This window comes from Mastigoproctus giganteus, chromosome 3 (assembly GCF_048544385.1).
Source record: "Mastigoproctus giganteus isolate SK-2022 chromosome 3, ASM4854438v1, whole genome shotgun sequence".
Classification (NCBI taxonomy): domain Eukaryota; kingdom Metazoa; phylum Arthropoda; class Arachnida; order Uropygi; family Thelyphonidae; genus Mastigoproctus; species Mastigoproctus giganteus.
In genome coordinates, this window is record NC_143577.1 from 25019274 (window position 1) to 25042864 (window position 23591).

At 35.3% G+C, this 23591-nt stretch overlaps 1 protein-coding gene across 1 annotated transcript in view; it reads left to right on the top strand.

Moving 5' to 3' along the window:
- Positions 1–23176, top strand: part of NC2beta (negative cofactor 2beta) — a 58900-nt gene extending 35724 nt beyond the window's left edge. The window contains exons 2-4 of the mRNA XM_090370438.1: positions 5048–5262; positions 13949–14112; positions 22864–23176. Of these exons, the coding sequence (XP_090226564.1) occupies positions 5052–5262; positions 13949–14112; positions 22864–22983 (495 nt within the window). The 5' untranslated portion in view covers positions 5048–5051 and the 3' untranslated portion in view covers positions 22984–23176. The remainder of the gene's footprint in view (positions 1–5047; positions 5263–13948; positions 14113–22863) is intronic.
- Positions 23177–23591: the final 415 nt, after the last annotated feature.

Here is a 23591-nt window from a genome sequence, read left to right on the forward strand (position 1 = left end):
ATAATAATAAAATTCTTTATTTATAGAAATGTAGGACACTATTTCCACTACAGGCAACCAGAGGAATCTTAGTGAAAGGTATGCATCCCTTTCACTTACCAGCATACACAGTGTACGCTAGCTTATCTGAACCTCCTTGCTTACTCTTCCTTCTACCCTCACCACTTTAATCATCCTCGCCCATTTTCACCAACCTATCTGAACCTTTCTTTTTTACCTCCCCCCATTTGTCAACCCTCTCTGGGATGTTCAGGTGATCCCAAGGACAACCTAGTCAAAATATTGATTCTGTATTCCCTGGCCTGGCTCACCATGCCATGAACAGAATTTAGGAGTCTATGGTGCTCCATGGGCCCCTAGATAGAGAGGCCAGAACAACAACAGAACCCTACATTACATGACATTTGACAATATGTCACTTGCATCCTTGCACTTACAGGGAACTGTATGTGAATACAAGAGAACTGATTATGGCAAATACCAACCACCAGTGCCACTTCACCCAAAACACTATGCCCTTCCTGTATACATTGTACTCTCCCTGTATTCAAATTTCACCACTGTTTATGAATACATGACATCATGGCTCCAATATCCCTACAGTGTCTACATTTGATGACTTAATCAGGACTTCAAATTTATTTACAATGCTCCTAGCATTAGTGTACATGCAAGTTCATGTGCATCTGTTCTTACTATTGGTTACTTTAATACAGCTCATGTATTTACTTCTTCTATGGTGACCCACAGCAGGGCTTGAAATCTGACACCTTGCTTTCCAGATGGCTGAACGTTACAGTAGAAGTAGTGCAAGAATCTCACTTTAACCTCTGCCTGCGTCTCTTGTTAATATGTTAGTCTGTGTATCCCTCCCTCCCAATCTAGCAGTTTTCCGACCAACCTATCACTACCTCGATAGCATCAGCAAATATTCTTGCACCCCTTATTTAAGTGTATCCTATCCCTGTAAAAACAGTCTCTTTCCTGTTAACAAGCACAGACCACGTGGAGAAAAATTCTTGCACATTCTCTTCAGGGTCAAATTGATTGACAAAGCTGTCAATATATAATTCCCTCCTGTCTTGTCTGGACAGTATCAACTGGACAATACCCAGTGCTCTTTGTTGGCTTGATCCAATTCACCACAGTACTATATGCATCTCTTTGGGAGCCTTTCATACATCCCCGATTCATAGCCTATGTTGTAAAGCACGTAAACCCCCACCCTTTATTCGGGAAACACTAACTAATATTGCTGTATGTGGCAAAAATATGATATCCACCTGAACATCCAAACTGGCTGATATTATTTATATCACACTAGGAGACACTATATCAAAAATGTCCCTCAATCAGGCTTTTAAGAATACAAATTCACCAATTATCAATAAGCCTAATTTAGCATTTAAACATTTGATTATTGCAACAACAGGGTACCTGCCCACCCACCAATGAGTAAGCCAACAAGCTTTGAAACTGTGCCGTCTTGGTATCCCCCGAGAATAAGTAACATTAGTCTTCTTCACTGGTAAGTGTTACTTATTCAAAGTAGTGCAATATCTCAGCCACTCTTTGTGAAGGTATCCACAATATGAGATGCAATTAAAACTATTCTAATTATCAACTTGACAGTTCACTACAAACAAAACATGGTGCAAAAGCAGTGACCCATTTAATAGTGAATCATTAATAAATATTGTATTAATAGCCTCCAAGCATGTGCCCATAAGTGAAAATGTAGAAGAATTTTAAGTCTGTAGAAGAAATTCTTCCAGTTTTTGAGAGGAATCAAATGCAGACTTCTCTTATGGTTTCAGTACAGTAAGACGCCAGTGTATCTGCCTAAACGTAAATAACCATGGAATAAGGTGGGAAAAGGTCTAGGAGGGCTTTCTACAAAATTTTACTAGGAAAACAAAGATATGACTCTAACACGTGGAATGGTTATACAATATGGCAAATAGAAAGTCTTGGGGGGGGGAATACATAAAGAGTATTTAAAATACTATATGAAAGTAATAATTTAGAGAAAGAAAAAATTGCAAATATTAATAACAATTGAATTAGAAATAAGTTGTGGTAAGCTTAAGGAATGTACTGGGGGAACAGAAGAAAAATCCCAGTTGAAAGGCAAATGCTTATGTGGTTTGATAGGAGAGAATTACATTGAATATGGAGGGCAATTTCACTTAACACTTTTTATAATTTGGTCATGTATGTATTTCTCATTTAGTAATGTGCCAACTGATGTAGGATTATGAGAGAATTATATGAATAGAAAGGGAAACTTCTTTACATAACAGATTGTATAATTTCGCCATATGTATATATTTTAATTAATTTGTATGTGTGTATATATATATATATATATATATACACACACAAGGCGATTCTAAAATTATTGTCAGGGTTTCTGTAGTCTATAATTTTCAAATCGAAAACAACAAAATAAAACTGCTTACGGAATATGAAAGTGTTACTCAAAGTTTTTTATTACCTATAGGTGGTAGATGACTTTCATCATCCGGTGAAATACCACCACTTTGCTTATTGAAGGCTTGAAGTGGTGAAACCAGTGTTTAGTCTCTAGAGCAAAGTTTCCGGCATCCCCCTCCCCCCATACTTCTCCAACCCATGCACAGTACTAAGTACTATAGGTTTTTGATACCTTTCATGTTTGGGGTTTTCATAAAAAAAAAAAATCAATGCTGCAGAATGCTAAACAACGTCAACATGTGCACCTTTCGTGGCACGTAATATGTCCAAGTGATATTCAGTTTCCCTCCAAGTATTCTCCAGCATTTGCAGTGTAACTGTTTCTATCTCAGCAACAATTCTGAGCTTCAGTTCATCGAGGGAGGTCACGGGAGTCTTGTACACAGTGTCCTTCACCTATTGCCACAGGAAGAAATCAAGCGGCATAAGATCGGGTGAGTTCGGAGGCTATAGAATTGGTCCACCACGCCCAACCCAGCACTCAGGAAAATGCATCAAGAAATTCTTGGACAATAAGAGCCCAATGTGGTGGTGCACCATCTTGCTGGAACACCACATTTGGCTGATGATTTTCCAAATGGGGTAACAGATACAGCTGTAGCATGTACAGATAGGTCACCGCTGCCACTTTTTTCCACAAAGAAAAAGGGCCCCCAAACTTCTGAACATGACAAAGCATACCAGATATTGACCTTTGGACTATTTCTTTCGAATTCTCAAATAGCATGAGGGTTCCTGATCCCCATATTCTGTAGTTATGACGATTTACCCTCCCTGACATGTAAAACATTGTTTCATCACTAAATCTCCATCTCTGAAGGTAATTTTCGTCAGCTTCGGTGTTTGACAAAATGTCTTGGGCAAATTGGAAATGGCGGGGTTTATCATTCAGCTTTAAAGCCCTCACAATCTGCAGTTTGTAGGCAGAGGTGAAGGCGGTGAGGGTTATGAACAACCCTCCAAACAGTCGTTTGTGGTATATCTAACTGCAAAGAAGCTCGTCTAGTTGATTTTTGTGGGCTTCGAGAAAACACTTCGTGGATTCAATCAACATCTTCCTGCGAAGTGCTCAGTCTTCCTGCTCCTTTTCAGAGCAGAAGACTACCAGTCTCTTGAAATTGCTTTAACCAATGTCAGATAGCGTTATCTGAAGGTGGATCTTTTCCATTCCGAGTTCTGTAACGACGTTGCATTGTGATATCAAACTTTGTTTTGAAAAACCAAAGTATGCACACTGCCTTCTCTTGAACAGTCGCCATTTTGAAGTAATGCTGTCAATATCTCCCAGACATCAATGTGGCAAATACAGCGTTGCCAAATAAAACTTTGAGTTACACTTTCATATTCCGTAAGCAGTTTTATTTTGTTGTATCCAGTTTGGAAATTATTGGCCACAGAAACCCTAACAATAATTTAGAATCTCCCTGTATATTAATGTGTGTTACATTAAAATTGGTTATTAGTATATTATATTATCTAATATATTATTAGATACTATACTTCTATTATCTAATTATATTATCTAAATATGGTTTGGTTGATCTTTATGCTCTGCTAACTAACACTCACTCGAGCTCTGAATTTCTGAGAAAATAGCAGTCAGAATTGTTTTTATTTGCATGTGGCTTCAATAGGGCAGAAGCCATTTTTACATAAGATATTACCTATAATTAAATTAAAAAGTAATATGTTGTGCCGACTAGGTGGGCACTAAGGTCCATTATTTTTTTTGTGTGTTAGTAATTGAGACTTGCCTATATTTTCAGCACATGAATTTCCAATAGTAGTGTTTGCAAAAAACTTGCCACTTGCAGTGCTAGCCACACAAAATCAGCTGTCTTGCTAAGCAAGTTACGTTATTGAGTTATAAACCAAATTTGTAATTTTTTGCAAGGTGAATTCATGCGGAATTGATTGGTTATCACGGTATTTCTCCAGATAATTTGTACAGAAAACGGTTGACAGGGTTTTTTTCCCCCTTCCAGGCAGTATATTGCTACAAATTATTATTAAGTTAAAATCGTATGTAGATCCTTAGAAAACACAAAGTTTAGAAAATGGGGTAATCCCCCCTGCCGCAACATGATTCAGTAGTCAAAGGAAGTATAAAACACGTCACCAAACAATTTGGCACTTAAAAGCAGGTGTGAGTTTTGTTTTTGGAAGGAATTGGTATGGAACTGTATGATTGAAATCAGTCTTTAAATTTGACCTGTCCCTCCAGTTAAAGCTTGAGGAGAATTATTTGCCCCCTCCATAAGCAAAGTTTGATAACTATGTCAAGTTATGCATTTTTTGTCAAATTACACATTTAAAATTTAAATATTCATTGTAAATAGTCATATGCATTTTCAAAAATCATCTCTCTCTCTATCTAGTTATGTATTTTTGTCCATTAAACAGCAAAATACTGTATTAGTAATAAAATAGAATTAAATACAATAATTACTGAATTCATTTTCTTAATTAGCGAAAGTGTAGATTCTAACAAATGTTTTAATTACTTGTCAATGATTAGCATTTATTGCTATTTGTTATTACGTATTTTTAGAATAATGGCTGAAAATGATGAAGATCTAACTATTCCAAGGGCGGCAATGAACAAGATGATTAAGGAACTGCTCCCTCACATTAGAGTTGCCAATGATGCACGTGAACTTATTCTTAATTGTTGCACAGAATTTATTCATCACATATCATCAGAAGCAAATGAAATTTGTAATAAACAGCAGAAAAAGACAATTTCAGCAGAACATGTCCTTGCAGGTAAGGCCCAATCTGAAATAAGTTATTTTAGTTAATTTTAATTTTATTATTATTTTGTTATAAGTTTTATTTTATTTAAAAAGAATTTGTTTGATCAAAAATGATATGTTGCATCAAAACATTCCTTTCAATTTTTTGGTATAAATATTCATCTCTGCATGTATAGCAGTTAAATATGTGTGTGGGTATTTTTGATATGGAAACCTTTTAAAAGAAAAAACACTTTTAGTATTACTACTATGTTGCTCAACAAAATTAATAGAACAAAATGTCTTTCGTGGCAATAAATTTTATTGTGAACAGTGTTGCCAAAAGTGAATATTTTGATATAATAAGCATCCTGGCATGCAAATTCAGAGTACCCAATAGAAATTAATCTACCACCTTACAGAGCTGTGCATTATGCAACTTATTCATGCCCATAGAGACGTGGGTCGTGACTACATCACTTCATTCCTGTTTTTTGGCTTGCTCAGTGGGAGAGACTCATCTCCTGTACTCAGGATGGCAAGTCATCATCATTTAGGTGATTCTTTGAGATGGTGGGCTGTTGGACAACTTGGAGCTGGGCAGTCACAGGTAGAGGTGGCATGTTGGCTTAATGTGCTATGCAGTTTTGTTTCAGCACCATGGAAGTAATGTCAAGAGACAGGAACCATTACAAGAAGACCTGGCCAAGGTTGCCAGAGTGCTACATCAACCAGAGATCAGACCTTTACCGGGCTCTGACAGCAAGACTGGAATCCTACAATGTCCTGTCATCAACTGTCTCTTGAGGTTGCTGCAGCCACAGGTGAAAACATTTCCAACCAGACTGTATTAAGTAGGCTCAATTCAAATGTCCTCCACACAAGGAAGCCAGTGGTTTGTATCCCATTAACCCCAAATTACTGCAGAACTCATTGGAACTGGTGCGATGAATGTGCAACTTGGAGCCCTGACAATTCAGTTCTGTTCTTGGAGTCTCATTTTAGCTTATAAACAGATTCTAGACATTATTTCATCTAGAGACAACAAGGAATACATCCTTCCAGCATCAGAAAAAGGGACACTTATGGTGCAGGTGGTGTTCTAGTGTGGGATGTAATAATGATCAGAGCGCCTCCGTAGCCACGTGGGAAGGAACAGCAGTGCGTAGCACACGCTTCTTGATTAGACCGGGGTTAGAGCCCGTCACCACCAAATATGGAGCATGCAGAAAGGTCAGGGAATGACCACCGCACCGGAGCAATATGGCCTTAGTTGCTAATGCTCCTAAAAACCAAATAACAACAACAATAATGATCAACGGCTGCACCCCTCTCAAAGTTTTTGATAGCAGTGCCACAACTGTGCAGAGATACAGAGAACGGATCTGCAAACCATATGTGCAACTTTCTGGAGGTGCATTTGGCCCAGATGCTCTTTTCATGCATGATAGTGCCATTGCACATAGAACTCAAGTGGTGAAGGAATATAAATTGAAGATATCCAATGAGTGCTGTGGCCAGCATGATCATCCAAGACTTGAATCTGATTGAACGTGTATGGGATACCCTTGGGCATCACATTGCACGCACACAGCATGCAGTGTTGCCAACTCTTTGGTCACTTGGTGAGCTAAGGTCTGTGCTGGTGTAAGAATGGGAGATGTTGCTGCAGAATCTTATAGATGCCTTTAATATCAAGCTTCTCTGACCGGCTGGTCGTGCCAGAGTATAACCAGGAACTTTGGAGCAACATATTTCAGCAAACTACCATCTTGTAACTCAAGAGAGCCTTGTGACATCTTGGGTGCTGCTCCCCCTGCAAACGTCAATTTATATTATATATGTTATATATAATTCAATTTGTCTTTCACTTTTCCATTTATATTTCATTTTCATGTTATTTATTGTTTTAGCTACCCTAATATTATATACTGCTCTGTGGTAAAGTTGTACACCTCAATTTGAGTAAATAAATAAATAAATGAAGAATTTGAATATGGGGTGTACAATGTGTGCAGAAGGGATACAGCAAAGGAAAGGTTAAATTTAAGAAGCACATTAAATATAAGGCAGTGCAGCCATTTGATAAAAGTGGCCAGTGCAATGTTGAGTCAGTTTAGTATGACATAAGCACTGGGAAAAAAAAATTACAGTAGGAATGTGTTTTAGGCCTAATAACAGTAATGAGGATAAGAAACAGCTATACAGAGCAATAGAGTGAGCCTGTAAATCAGAATGTCTTATAATAGGGGATTTTAACATTCCAGATATTGACTGTAACTTGTTTTTGTTTGGTCACGTACACACATGCAAGACTTTTGTGGATTTATTGGATGACTGTTTTCTACAGCAACACGTTATAGAGGCAATACTGTTTTGATCTGATTATCAGCAGTGATTCTTCATGCATTAAGAATCTGCAGACCAAAAAAAGGGCACAGTGTGGTGTGGGATTTACTTAAAGATGTAACTATCATTATGGCTAGATCATATGTATAGCTTAGCTTAATTTTTATTATTAACTATCATTATGGTTAAAGGGAAGGTTTTTGCCCTTGTAAAGATGACTACAGTGGTCTCAGACAGTTCTTAAATTCTGTGCAGTAGGATCAACTGATAATATTACCAACAATAAATTCTAAATGGGAAGCATTCAGGGAAATAATCATAGAAAGTACTAGGCTTTTTATACCATCTAAGAAATACTGTTTTAGGCAGTGCTAATTGACTTTAGATGAACTAATGGGACTCATGGCAGAGGAATGCATATAAATTATCAGGCAATACAGCGTTTACTAAATATAAACTAGTCTGTGACAAATTCACAAAGGAGGTTAGGCAAGCTAAGGCACTTTATGAAAAGTCTCTGGCAAAGAAAAGCAACAGCCTTCTTTACTTTTATTAACGGTAGAAGGAAGGGGTTGGATCACATTAGTCCACTTCATGTCAATGGTTTAACTGTTGATGATCCTGCTTGGGTTTCTGAGAAACTGAATAGGCATTTTGCATCCTCATTCACATGTGAGGAATTGTGTAGGAAAGGGAATGTCAGGTGTATATCAAACTCTAACAGGGAGCTGAATGATTTTGTGATAACTGAGAAGAAATTGGAAGAGAAATTGAAGCTAAATGTGAAAAATGAGCCTGGAGTAGATGAGATCTAATTATATTAAGGGAGGCAGCAAAGAATGTATGCAAACCCTTAGCCATAATTATGAGGGCATCTTTGGATTCAAGGGAGGTCCCAGTGGACTGGGTTGTGTAAATGTATCCCCAATTCCAAAGGGGAATGAAAAGGTGACATGAGTAATTAGACCTGTTAACTTAACTGTTGTTGCAGGGAAAATGATGGAGTAATTGGTTAAAGAAGTAATGCAGGACTATCTAAACAGAAGCATGAAGTTGCACTTCAGTCACGCCATGGATTTATTAAGAGGTGATCTTGTTTGACCAATTTGATTGGATACTAAAGTAGTACTCAAAAAAAATTGCATCGCTTGCAAAATTCACAGAATTTCTGTGAAATTTGCAAGATATGTTTTGTAATAGCATTGCTTACACTATTGCATCACCCTAGCGGCAGTATAAATACAATGCATATGCGACGACCCCAGTATTCTATGCTTTTTGCAATGGCTAAGTTTTCACAATTAACACCACTTTGGAAAAGTGTTGCTGCTGTGTTGAATGCCGAGGGGCATTCTAAGCACGAAATAGCTAAAAGGATTCGCTGTAATCAGTCAATAGTGGCACATTTATTATGAACATTATCAGAAACTGGCAGTCTAAACAGAAAGAAAGGAAGTGGATGTCCAAGAATATCCTCTGCAGCACAGGACTTCTGGTCCATTTGTGTGTATCCAAAACAGAAGATTCTCATCGAAAGATCTCAAAACAGCATCGAGGGAGAATACAGGAGTAAAGGCAAGTACTGATACAGTACATAGACTCCTTTTCCTTATCGGGATTAGTAGCACATCACCCAAGGGGGGGAGGGAAAGCCACATTTGACAGAAAAAATGAAACCCCAGCATCTGAAGTGAGCAAGAAAGCAAGCTGGTTGGTCTGAAGATCAGTGGAAATGGGTTATTTTCTCTAATGAATTAAAATTCAACTTGCATAGTTTGGATTGCCAGCAACATGTCAGACAAAGAGAAGAATTTCATCCTGACTGAAAAAGGAGTTGGTTGTCTTGAAATTGTGAAAGATACTGTGGATGTTGAGATGTACAAGGATTCTTGAGACAAAATTACTTCCCACAATTAGATTACTATGGGGATTTTGCCAATTACAATGCTCTTTGACATGGAACAGGATCATCCATTTCAGGATGACTGCTCCATGTCATAGAGCCAAAACCATAAGTACTTCATAAAAGTTTGAATTTTTGTTGGGTTTTTTTTTTTGCGCGTGTGTTTTTTTTTTTATGAAATGTTGCACTCTTGTTTAAATAAATATAATTTATTTTACTGTCCACAGGTGCAGAAGTGGTTGAAGAATAAATGAGTTTATATAATAACATGCCTGGAAACAATCCAGACCTCAATAAAATTTGAAAATTGTTGGAACAAAATGGGTGTTTTGGTAATGCAAAAGAAACCAAAAAAACATTTAGAAAGTTACAGGAGACATTAATCTGTGTTTGGTACAATGAGATTTTCCAGGAATACATTCAAAACCTTATCCAGTTGATGTCATGCCAATGTGCACATTCATCAAAGCAAGAGGTGGGCACAACGAAATGTGCGCATTTTGTTGTTTTTTGGTTATATAGCTGCCTGTTGTCCTAGTATGAGCAAAGTAATGAAAAAAATCACTGCTTTCATAGAATTTTTTGTTATGATATGAACCAAGAAGCATGCTTTTATTTTGGTAAAAAAGTACTTATTTCATCGTATACCTACGCATAAGGTATAAAAGTAAATTTTTCTATAATTAATAGTTACATATATGTATTGTTCTTTCTTATGTTCTTTGAACTATTTCTAAAAGATTAGCTTTGCTTATAAGGACAAACAACCTAAAAAATGAGATGATGCAATTTTTTTGAGCACTACTGTATGATATAATAAGGTGGTTCTCTATTAGTGTGTCACAAGATTAGGAAAAATTCCACTGAGTTCAATGGCAATCACTATTTCAGTGTACTGTTGATATTCTTCTTTTAACTTAAAGTGTGACTTGGGTGACAAAAGATTGGGCACCACTGATATAATAACAAAGGAACCTGGATGCAAATAATAATTTTGATATCCTATACTTGGATTTCAAGAAAGGCTTTTTATATTGTACATAAAACTGCGACTGCTATAAAAATTGGGGCAGTGTAGCATTAAGTTGCTGTTATGGATAAAGGGATGGTTGAGTGTGAGAAGACAGACTGGTAATCAATAGACATTGCTGTTCGTCGGCTAATGTTATTAATAGTCTCCCAGGTTTCTGTGTTGGGCCCATTGTTGTATTCTGTATTTATCAATGATATTGATGAAGGCTTATCAGGCTTTTTGTCCACGTTTGCAGATAATACAAAGGTTGGTAAAGTGGTTAATGACAGAAATGACTGTATGCTACTGCAACAAAATCTAGAAAAGTTAAGACAGATGGGCTGAGAAATGGCATTTAAAGTTTTTACTATTGACAAATGCAAAGTACTGCATATGGGTAGCCATAATCTCAGATTAATGTACTAACTATGTGGTACTCTGTAAATATATACAGGAATTTTGCTAGTAGGGAAAGAGGTGATTAGCCCAGCCCACTGTGAAAAGCATTGGTTAGGCCTCATATTGAGTACAGGCCTAGAAGCCTCATTTTAGGATGTGGATCTGTTTGGTCTGGTGCAGAAAAGGGACAGAGATTGGTGAAAGGAATAAAAGAATGGCCTTACCAAGAAAGGCTTCAGTTCTACAAACTGTAGCATCTAGAGTGTAGCAGTCAGATCTCCGCACACTACAGACATGCGAAGTGATCTGGTTTAAGTGTTTTAAGACTGAATGGATTGAGCAAGCTAAATGCTGATGGAATTCTTATTGCTTAAACTATACACATGAAGGGGCAGAAATTCAAATTGAGGAAGAATGGTTGTAGGATAGATATGCAGAAGTTTTCCTTCATGTAGTTGATTGTTGGAACAAACTTCAATCTGTTGTGCAAGTGCATAGTTTGAATTATTTTCAAGGAAGAACTAGATAAACTATTGGAGGCAATGTGGTTGTTGGTTTTTTTTTTTTTTTTTTTGTTGATCAGTTATAAGCTTGCTTTCTTGAATCATTTCTCAATACTAATGCTCTGGAAAGTAAACAATTGTTCCCCCCCTCTCACCGTATGCAGTGGTTGTTCTTGTGTTGGTAATGTTACCCTACATGATCAGAAAAGTTTCAGCATCTGTATATGGTTTGCTGTACAACTTTTCTCATTTTTAAAACTATATTCAGCTACTACTTTATTGCTTTTATAAAAACCAGTTAGTTAAAAGCAGTAAAAAACAACTTTAGATAACCTAAGGGGGGGAAAAAAAAAAGTCAAAAATGGTTATGGCAAATGGTCCTCAAATAACTTTGTATCCTAATGAAAGGCACATGTGACTGACTGGTGTGCTGCCTCTAATGCATTCCTTCAACCAATAAGATTGTTCCCTAATAGAATGCTGTCAATTTTATGTCCATTTTTAAGGGTACATCATACTTTACCCCTGTCAAAAGTCTTGCCAATGATCGGCAAGTACAAATTTATAATCATAAAAAATCTGATTAAAACCTAGAAAATGCTAGTTGCTTTGGAAACCTGACATCTGGATTTGTTGATCCTTGGGCTGTATGTGAATTCAAGTGTAAATCAATGTTTTGTGGGACTGGGAAACTTCCACCCCCCTCCAAATACCGTTTTCGATCCTGACAAGATATCTGATTTAAAGATTATATTCTCACACAACTTTAGTTTTGATGACATATCTGTACAATCAATGCTTATATTTAGCAATCAGTTGGTTTCATAAAGAGCAATACTACTTTTTACTTGCTTTTTTTTTTTTTTTTCTACTATACTCTTACAGGACTAATAGAGAAGATTACTATATTCTCTACCATTTCTCTGCCTATTGTACCATACTTTGCAGATATATTGATCATAAGCATCTGTTAAAAATAACTAATCAAGGTGATATATTTAGATATTCTGCACCTTTGTCATATGTGCAAAAAAGTTTGATATTGTTTCATGAAAGAACTTAATCATAGTGACATGCTTAATATTGCTTATTCAATAGACTGCTGTTCAGTACCAACCTGCATCAGATATTCTCTCACAGAATTGAAAGAAGTCTTGGCCTGCATTAACAGAATTGGTTTTTTTTTCCTTTGTTGTAATCCTCTGTGATCAATTTTCCCACCCCGTAGAAGAGAGTGAGGAAGCAATGTAGTCATTTCACCATTTGTCACTCATCTGGAGATGTCTAGACTTCTATCCCATCAGACTGAAATAATTTTTAAAGGCTATTTGATTTGAGACTAGTTAGCTGATCTTGGTGGGGGGAGTTAGTAAGAGCTTTTTTCTGTGTTCAGCCCATGAACACACTTGTACAGACATACTGCAACAATATGGTCTAAGATGCTGATGCACTATAAAAACCATCTACAGCCAACCAACCTCCAGATTTATAAATAATCAAATGTAATTTATCTGTTTAAAGTTTATTTAACATTACCAACATTGACACGGTTATTTTCTTAATACTGAGTATGCTGCAGAGAATGTTTTGTTCTTGATAAAACAAATTTAAAGGAATTGTATCCATAACTGATGCCGCCAATTCTGACCAATTATAACTTTATAAAAATAAGTGAAATAAAATAAATAAATCGACTGTAAAGTATAGATTAAAATCGTTAAACCCGTACTACTATAAAACTGAAGCTTTCGGCAGCATCTGCTGCCTTTCTCAACATAAGTAGTGCTGCATCAACAATTCATTATAATCACTAAACCTTCCCAGCAGACCCAGGATGTACTGTGGTACCTGCACATACTCGGTTTCCCATATGTTAGCACCGGAAGTGGCACGGGGCTGTACGACCTTAAAACGTTTATCCCTGGGGGTAAATAGACTTGGGGGGAGCATAGTAGGGCACTTAGGTTGGCTAATGTCTTAGAGTCAGCCGTGGCAGAACATGCCTGGGAAACCAGGCATAGTATAACAGCTGAAGGAGTTGTAATTACAGGTAAGGTAAAGGATTTCTGGAACAGGGAGTGGCTGGAGAGCCTAAGGATTTGTTCCTTAGGCTCTCCAGGTGATCGTAGCTTGGATAGGAATGAACGTTTTAAGGTCGTATAGCCCCGTGCCACTTCCAGTGCTAACATATGGGAAACGGAGTATGTGCAGGTACCATAGTACATTCTGGGTCTGCTGGGAAGGCTTAGTGCTTTATAATGAACTGTTGAGGAAGGCAGCAGATGCTGCCGAAAGCTTCAGTTTTATAGTAGTAAGGGTTTAACGATTTTAATCTATACTTTACAGTCGATTTGTAATTTTATTTCACTTATTTTTATAAAGTTATAATTGGTCAGAATTGGCGGCATCAATTATGGATAGATTTCCTGACCACAGAGGCGTTTTTAGTAAAGGAATTGTAGTCATTTTTACCCACAGAAATTAGGTCATTACGAATATTAAACTATATTTACAACTCGTTACAGGTTTTTTATATTTCTTTTGTCATTAGCATTAGAAAGTCTAGGATTTGGATCCTATAAAGAAGCAGCTGAAGCAGTAATGAAAGACTGCAAAGCTGTTGCTGCTAGGCGGCGAAGACAAAGTACAAGGTTAGAAAACTTGGGTATTCCTGAGGAAGAATTACTCCGTCAGCAACAAGAGTTATTTGCAAAGGTATTTTGTTTGTTGCACTCATAAGTAACATCCCACTGTTTATATTACTCTAAGAATTATTATGAATACCGGTAATTATTAATGTAATTCAGGTGGATTATCCTCATGTTACAAATTGAAATGAAGTACTTGCATTTACTGTAATCATGACTTTAAATGAGTTATTACCTTTGTGAGTTATTTCCATTAAGAGATAACTACAATTTAAACCACTGTCACTAATCTATAATTACCTTTATAAAAGAGCATCATGTCCAGAACCTATATCGGTCCCTTGATTGCATGCAACTCCTTTTGGTGGTCGGGATGTCCAGGCAGTTAAAAGAAGGGAGATTACATTGTAAAAGAGTGATTGATCCCTTCCAATTATTTGTGCTTAAATTTAAAATAAGGAAAAAACCATATATAGAATTCTTTGCACTTAATGCACATGTACATTACAATTATATTGATGGTGCCATTTACAAGCTCAAGACATCTTTTAGTGCAGAGTAGCTCTGATTTCAGAATCAAAACTGGGAAAACACTTTCTTGTTGTTTAGAAACTGTCTTGTTCATATGTCGAACAAAAAGTCAATTGGTTATGCCCTTGAGATATTTCGCAATTAATGAAAATAGTGTCATTAAAAGAGAAAACAAGGTGCATTGATGAATTCGTTCAAACCAAGTCAGGCTGAAATTACAAAGAAAATACTAGATGGCATGGAAATTCCATCAACGAACTGTTATCCCTAGTGAAATGTGTAACCCAAGTACACTATATTTTTTACAATACATGTTTAGTTGCCATCTTTCTTTGCAAGAAAGATGGCAACTAAACATGTATTGTAATAAAACATTAATTGCATACAAGTAGTCATCCAATCTCCACAGGGAACAAATGCCACAGCCAATAAACACTTTGCAGAGCAGCCATAAAAAAATTTATCTTAAACAAATTAAGGAAGATATTGTTTTTCTCAGGTACCTTGTCTTTAAAAAAAAACTCTTTCATTGAGCTGGAAGGTAATTTGCAAAAAAGTAAAGATCTTGAGATTACAGTATCTTCCACACTGTAAAGGAATGCATATAATAAGTTCAGAAGTAAATGTCTGGTATAGTCTAATTATAAGTCTTGTTTTTTTGTAGAGCAAGCTGTAAATTTGATCATCAGGATATGCTGTAAAACTGTGTAACCACAAGCTGAACAAATATAACTGTGTTTTTTTAACAAGATGGACACATATCACTAATAGTTAGGCTGTAAGTCCAGTTCCCTGTTTCCCCACCACTGCAATTAGACTTTTTTTTTTTTTTTTTGTAGGACTGCATCAAGAACATGACTTGCTGAATTCTAGTGGCAAATTCCAACGTCTTTAATATATAAACCTGCTGTGAAAAGATTATGTACACCAATCTGCATGGTTTTTTGATGTTTATAAACTGTTTTCAACTCAGTTTTTTACACTGATTTCAGAAATTTTTTTTTTTTTTTTTTTTTTTTTTTTTATCACAAAAAAAGTCTTGGTCAGAATTGGTGGCATCAATTATGGATAGATTTCCTGACCACAGAGGCCTTTTTAGTAAAGGAATTGTAGTCATTTTTACCCACAGAAATTAGGTCATTATGAATATTAAACTAAATTTACAATTCACTTAACAAATCACTTAAGTTGAAGTCATGAGTTGTATTAAGTTAGAAGTAAATGCTGGGAGCTGGTAAACTAAATCTTTACATGTTGGCAACATTGCCTTCAGTCATTTGTTTCTTTACTTTGAGAGCTCCATGCAGCAGTGGTTATCAGTGTGAGCTCAGTTTATTTTTGAGATTATGTCAAACTTGTGCTGAAAAAAGAGTAAAATGTCTTCACACAAGTGTTTGAACAATCCGACCTTGTTTTGTTATATTTGTGGAAGTTATGTAGTCCTCAGGCAAAGACAAGATATTTCAGGATTTGCAAAAAAAAATGTGTATTGTGCTTATTTTGGTGTGAAACTTGGTGACTAAGATAAACAATGGGCTCTACATAAAGTTTGCAAAACTTGTGTTGAAGCATTGAGATTATCATTTTCAATTCCCATGATTTGGTGCGAGCCTGCAAACTATTGTGATTACTGTTACTTTTGCTTAGTTAATGTAGAGGGATACAGTGCACAGAGTAAGAAGGACTTTATGTATCCTAATATTCCATCTGCCATTAGCCAGTCCCCACATGGAGATAACCTGCCAATTCCATCCTGCAGATAACCTGCCTCCACTTATATTACAGAATGTAGAAGCTTCTGAAGATGAAACTGAAGTCTATTCAGTTTCATCTTCAGATGAAACATCTGGAGACATTTGAGTCTGGCCCTCAATTCTTTTCACAGCATGAACTCAATGATCTGGTAAGAAATTTAACAAAGGAATCTGCAGAACTTCTTGGTTCTAGACTTAAATCAAAAAATCTTCTAGTACATGGGACCATTTTTCTCATGGTACAGACAGAGAATTAGAACTAGTCTACTACTTTTCTGAGGACAATTCTTTTGTTTATTGCAGTAAAATTAAATTGACTTACTGAACTATTAAGAATTAATTACAATCCTACACAGTGGATACTTTTGGACTCAAAGAGGAGTCTCAAAGGTGTGTTGTTCCACAATGAAAATAAATAAGGGTCAATTCCAGTTGTGCATTTGAAAGAAACGTATGAGAACTTTAAGTTGTTGACAAATATTAAGTATGAATAATGTGGTTGGTTGGTCTATGCTAACTTTAAAGTGATAGGCATGTTACTTGGACAGCAATCTTGCTTCATAAAAATATCTTGCTTTTTTTGTGAGTGGGACAGTCAGGCAAGGAGTAAGCACTGTGATGTCGAAGTCTGGCCAAAGAGGGGCAGTTTGTTGACTGGATCAAAGAACGTAGTTCATAAACTACTGGCAGACCCCAAAACTGTCCTCCTTCCACTTTGCACATCAAAGTCAATTTGATGAAACAGTTTGTGAGAGCTTTACCTCAGGAAGGTCCCTTCAACTACCTTTGCACTGAATTCCCATCAATCGCCCAAGAGAAGCTAAAACAGGGTATTTTTGTTGGATCTCAAATTTGCAAACTGATGAGGGACTGAGATTTTTAGGGTTTTGAGGGAACTATGAATAAAAGAGAAAAACACACATGGATTAGCTTTAGATCTGTTGTTGAGAACTTCTTAGGGAACAATAGGGATCCAGACTACAAGATTATAGTTGAAAATACCTTGGCAAACTTCAAGAAGATGGGCTGCAACATGAGGTCAAGGTACTTTTTTTTTTTTTTTTGCATGTCTCAACTACTACTCAGAAAATCTAGGAAGTGTTAGTGAGGAACAGGGTGAGAAGTTTCACCAGGACATTAAAGTCATAAAGATGAGGTACCAGGGGAGGTGGAATGTCAACATGATTATGATGGCTGTCTGTTGCTGGATGCTGAAGAGGGTCTGTAGAGGGATCTACAAGAAAATCAAAAATAAAAATTTGACCCATTGTAGATCAGTTCTTAAAATGAGAGGTGTTTAGTGAAGTTTTTACCACACTGCCCTCTTTAATAGTGCTCAACATGTATTTAAATGTAAAAATAGCATTTAGTTATAATTTTGTGCACAGATTCTGCCGAAATTAATAAATTTGTGAAAAATCATTTTGTGGGTGTTTTTTTTTTTTAAGAAGCCTTATGTGATGGAAACAATTGGAGGTTATTTTTGAAATTAGCATTACAAAATGATTTGGAAGCACCCTTTTCTGAAAAAACATCAGTGAATTTTTTGCCAAATGCAGAGTAGTGTTATCAATTGGTATTGGTTATGTTGCATTCAGCTCAGAACATGCATGTCGAATGTTTTCAGCATGTTTCATGTGCTCTCTCTGGATTTCTGTAAGAAATCCAGCAGAATGATGTAAGGCTGAAAAATGTTTTTCTCAAACAGGCCTTTCAGCACAAACAGCATATGAAGGAGACTGTACTATCATCCTGTACAATTTAATATAAGTGATCAAGTTATATAGCTTGGGATCACCATGATTAAAATTAAATGAAAGTTTCCAGAAAGGTACCTATGGTCCAGAGTTCAATTTAATTTACAGTTAGTCACCAAATTGCTTAAAAAAAAAAAAACTCTGCCCTGTGTGACCTAATTTTTTTACAAAATAACAGCTGGTATTTTCTTAATGTATATTTGTACACCCTGAATTTCATTAATTCACTGTTGGCACCAAAGATTCCCATAACAATCTCCACAACAAAGTATCCAACTTCAAACTCACAGAACCAACTTTTCATCTTCCTCATTTATTCATTCAACTGCCGTTTTCTGGAACAACCTTCCTGAATACATATTTTGTAAAAATTCGTCTTCTGAAGTTCAAGTCTAATCAAATATCTCCTTTTGTCTTCTCAACCTCCAACCCATGCACGGGTACTAAGTACTATAGGTTCTAATACCACTCGTTTGGGGTTTTCATTAAAAAAAAAGATGCAGTACCAGAGTTCCTTCATCAGAGTGAATTCAACATGACCACCCCTTGGGAAGATTGCTAATACCTGGTATAGAAAGTTAGCCATGCATAATTTTAGTGCATTTTTTTAATAGCTTGTTAAAACAGAAAGTGCTAAAATTCATTTCACTATAAAAGGTGGGTTAATCAAGAATTTTAATGTATCTTAAGAATGTGGTCAAGTACAATACACTATTCAGTAAATTTGTGTACTGAAGTTTCCTCTCACAATTCAGTTGAAGATTTCCTTTATTTCACTGTGCTTCCATGCAATATCTCAGTTCCACATAATGAAGGTAATACAGTCAAACATTTGCAAATGGAGAAATATGAATAAAATGTACTTTAGAAGGAATCAAACTATATTTGGCTCAACTTCAAGAACAAGTAACGCTTCCATTTTGAAACCACTAAACATCTAATGTATAACAAATGCTCTTACATAATTCACCATTATGAATAAACTGTGAAGTCTGCAAAAAAAATACAAATTTCATTGGCTAAATAAATCACATCCTATTGGCTAAATAAATCATACTGAAATAAATAAATGAATAATAATTAAAAAGAGAAAGAAAACATACCTGAAGTTTCAAATTCTACATCCCACAAAAGGCTAAAGTAAGATCCTAAGCCCTCTAGCAGGTGCATTTTTTTTTTTTTTTTTTTTTTTTTTTTTCTCTCCCTCTCAGGATCAGTTACACACTCAGTAACCCATTTTATAACCTTAATAATCAGAAAGAAATAATTCAAAATTATTCACTTTTTGATGCCAACTTTATTTTCAAAATAGCATGACCACAACTGAAAAAAATCCGTTTTTTATACTGAAAACCCCCTTTCGATTAATTTTATAACCCCCCCCCAGAATACTTTAGACGTGTGCAGTGTCACTGAGAGCCAACCAAAACGAATGCATGCTTCAACAATGTTGCAATAGACAGATGTTGCAAGTGACCTGTGAAGTGAGTGCACTTTGATAATTGGACATGAGAGATGCTGCTAATTTTAAATTCTTGTTTTACAGTAGTTGCATTAATTGGGCTTAAAGGGTGCTTACACGTATAAGTTTCACTGGTCAACCGAAACATACGGTGCATTATAGCCAAAGCAGCTTATGCGCCATCAAACCCCCACAACAACAACCGAAACATATATATATATATATACATATATATATATATATATATATATATATATATATATATTTTTTTTTTTTTTTTTAATGGCAAAAAGCAATTAATGGTGGATTGAAAGTGAAACCAATAAGGATGGAAAACTAAAATTCACATTGATATCACTTTTATAGATATCTTAAATTTAAATCAATTTTGGTGGACATTTACTACCAGCTTTCCCAGCAGGTGGTTTAAAATTTTCTCATTAAATGAGAAATTATTCTCATTTTCTCATTATTTCAGATTTAACTCATTTTCCCTCTAAAAACTGAATTTCCATTCCTTTTGAAGAAACAAGAAAGCAGACAAAGAGTTAACCCAAAGTGTAATAAATTGTATATCTTCTTCAAGGGGGTAAGCAGTAATTCTCCATGGGTATTTCTGTTACCATGGGGTAATAAAAATACCCATTGCATTATTGCAGGTGATGGAGGTAAAGGGGAGACTGTGAGGAAAAGAGAATAGCAGGACCATCCTTTACCCTTACTGCCTGATAATGTAGGAAGAGAAATAAACTAGAATATTAGTAAAGAAAAAAGCCACATGAAGAAGAAAAGGTTAAAAGTTTTTGCTTGGAAAAACTTTTAACCTTTTCTCTCAAACTTATGAGAAAAAATGGATTCCTTGTTGTTTCATAAACTCTCAAATTTATGAAACAAGGAATTTTATAAATTTTATCTATAATAATTTTGTTGTAAAATATAAATTATATTACTATACTATATATGCTAGATGTCTATTTTCATCATTGGGCATAGACCATAACAGAACATATCTCCAGTAAGGTCGTTGCAGCTCAAGCTTAACCTTAAACCGTTTTCTAGTGCTTCCTTCAATCTTCACTGCAGATTTTCACTATTTATACAAACTTTTTATTCCCCTGAAAAAAATATTTTTTTTAATATTCCTATATACTTCATTGCATGCTTTTCAAAATTGATAAATTCTGAACACAAGTTCTTACATTCCCGTTGAAAATAGAACCTGCTCTTCTTTTCTTAAATGTGTGTACATAAATTTTACCTAGCACTCTAAGGAATAAAAATTCCTTTGTAACTTGTATGTTCAGGTGTGTTTTTTTTTTTTTTTTTTACATATTGGTATGATTAATGCATTGGTCATCATCTGTCATATTATAATGGCTTGGTTACTCATTTAGGAAGGCCTGGGTTTGAGTTCCAGACCTTTTAGTCTTAGAGGAATTTCTAAAAGTTTGCTTCAGTTAGGGCTGTACTTGCTGACCTCAAGTAGAAGAGTAAAGTTTATCCCTGTGACTTATTCTGGAGTTTTAAGCCTGCATATCATGCAAATTGCTCTGCAAACATAACTTGTACAGATGTAATACACAACAGAGCAATGTGGTCTAAGTTACTGATGCTCCTAAAAAAAAAAAATGATTCAATCTTCTAGAACTCCTCCTTTGGAGAAATGACCTCTGAATAATACAATTTAACCATACTATCTTCCCTCTTGTTTTTAGCATTTTAGGTCTAATTCTGAGTGGTGGTAGTATCCACCATTTTAATCTCTTTTCCTCTCCTTCAGTGATGTCTTCAGCTCCTTCATATAGCAAATTGCCAAAGTATTACTCTACATTTCTAAAATATCCTAAAATAAAAATAGAAGTTATTTTATTTTACTACTTTTGTGTTCAGGGTCATAGGGACACCATTGGCATTTGGCTGAATAGCTGTTAATGGCTAAAATACAACTCCTTTTTGGAGTTCACAAAAAGGGGTTTTTCAGTGCTTGAGTTCCCCGTCTGATTTTATTTTATAGGTAAGTGGAACTTGTGCTTCAGGAGTATTGAGGGTGCATCCCTTAGAAAAGGAGTCATAGTATACTTGCACTGCTAAGGGTGTGTGTTGCTTTTAATTTCTTGCCTTTATTTTATAGTTTTATTTTATTTGAATGTTGGGGTATCTTAGTTTGATTATTAATCAATTATGCAAATCATTTGGTCATGAAAACAAAAAGTTAACCAATGTAATAAAAACTGAAATTTAAGTCCTGTGATGCCTTATCTCTCCCTCATTATAAATTTCTATTCAATTGTTGAAAATCCATAATTGATTATATCCATCATTACTTAGTATAATAGTAGTAATATTTCTTTCTTTCTGAGAAGTTTCCCTAATTGTAATGTTTACTGTTTTACAGTAAATAGTATTTTCTTTTTCATAATAAAATAATAATAATAAGCTAGCCAATATTACAATATAGAAGTTTTGTTACTCCATTAAGAAGAATGTAATTCTGATTAGCTTTAATGTCATGTGCAGATAGTGATGCTGTTTTTTTTTTTTTTTTTAACTTTGTTTTTGTTAATAAGACCCCTTTTTACGAAATTAGTTTAGTTTTTGCAATCCACTTATATTAAAATAGTTCATGCAGCAATTTTTTTAGCTTGCCAAAAAAACACAATTCAAAATTGTCATAGTGTATAATTATCTTAATTACAATCAGTTGATTATTGTACACAAATTGTGCAAATAGCAGTATGAAAACTAGGTTTGCTACTTAGTTTAATGATCTCTTTTTGTGGAAGCACTTTTCCATGAGTTGCCTTGCATTACTCTTGATATTTTTTTTTTTATTATTTAAAAAGAGCTGTTCTAGTAGAAAAGTACATGCTTTATTATTTAAAGCATATGCCACTAACCAAACAGCAGCTTAGACTCTTATTGGAGCCTCATCACCGGGTAGGTAGTCATCCTGAATTTGCTTGAATTTATTTTACCTACTGTGGCATCTCACATTTCACGTATTGGGGATATATCTCATCATGGAGTTGATTCTGGTCTACCTATCCACCAATGGGACTCCAGTAAGAGTCGAAACCAAGGTATGGGTAGTGGTATGCACTAAAATAAAAAGTAATATACTTAGCTATTAGTTTTTTTTTTTTTTTTTTTTTTAAGTAATGCAATACCAAGGTAATTCATGGATAAATGCCTCCACAATGGGAGATCGATGGATAAAGCTGCACACCTAGTTTGCTACATTGCTGTATACACAGTGAGGTCTTTACCCTAAATTTCTCTCAGTTGATGCATCATATAATTTCTTTTTCTTATAGGCTCGACAGCAACAAGCCGAAATTGAACAGCAGGAATGGTTACAAATGCAGGAAGCTGCACAACAACAGTTATTATTACAACAACAGAACAGTCAAACAGATGAAGATGATGAGTATTGATTCATACTGGGTATTATGACATTACTGTGATCATGCAGCCCAAATTGACAAAAAAAGTAGACATAAATCATCCTCTCCCAGTGCTCATGTTTAATGTCATAGTTCATAATTATCCTGCTTTCATATGTGATATGTCAACCATAACATATTCATGAAGACAACTGAGCTTTTAATTTTTTTTTTATTTTTTTCTTTTGCCACTTGTACACTGTTTTTATTAAAGTCAACATTGTTTTCTAATTGGAGTAATTTCTTTTTTAGACACTATCAGTCGTATGATCTGACAATGAAACAAAATATGAACATGTAAAAATTTTATTTGAATATATGGATTGATAGTGTATTAGGGTGTTTGAATTAAAACGTTATGTTAGGAAATTAAAAGGCAATGTTGGGAAAAAGTAGCAAAAGTTAGGATAAAATTTGAAAATGTCTGCAATTCAAGAGTAAGAACAGGTGCACATGTACTTGTACATACACTAATGATAGGAGCATAGTAAATAAATCTGAATTTTAAGTACTGATTGAGCCATCAAATGCACATTGTAAGGATATCAGAGATAGTGTCACAGACATAAGGGAAACAGAATTTCAATATGGGGAGGGTT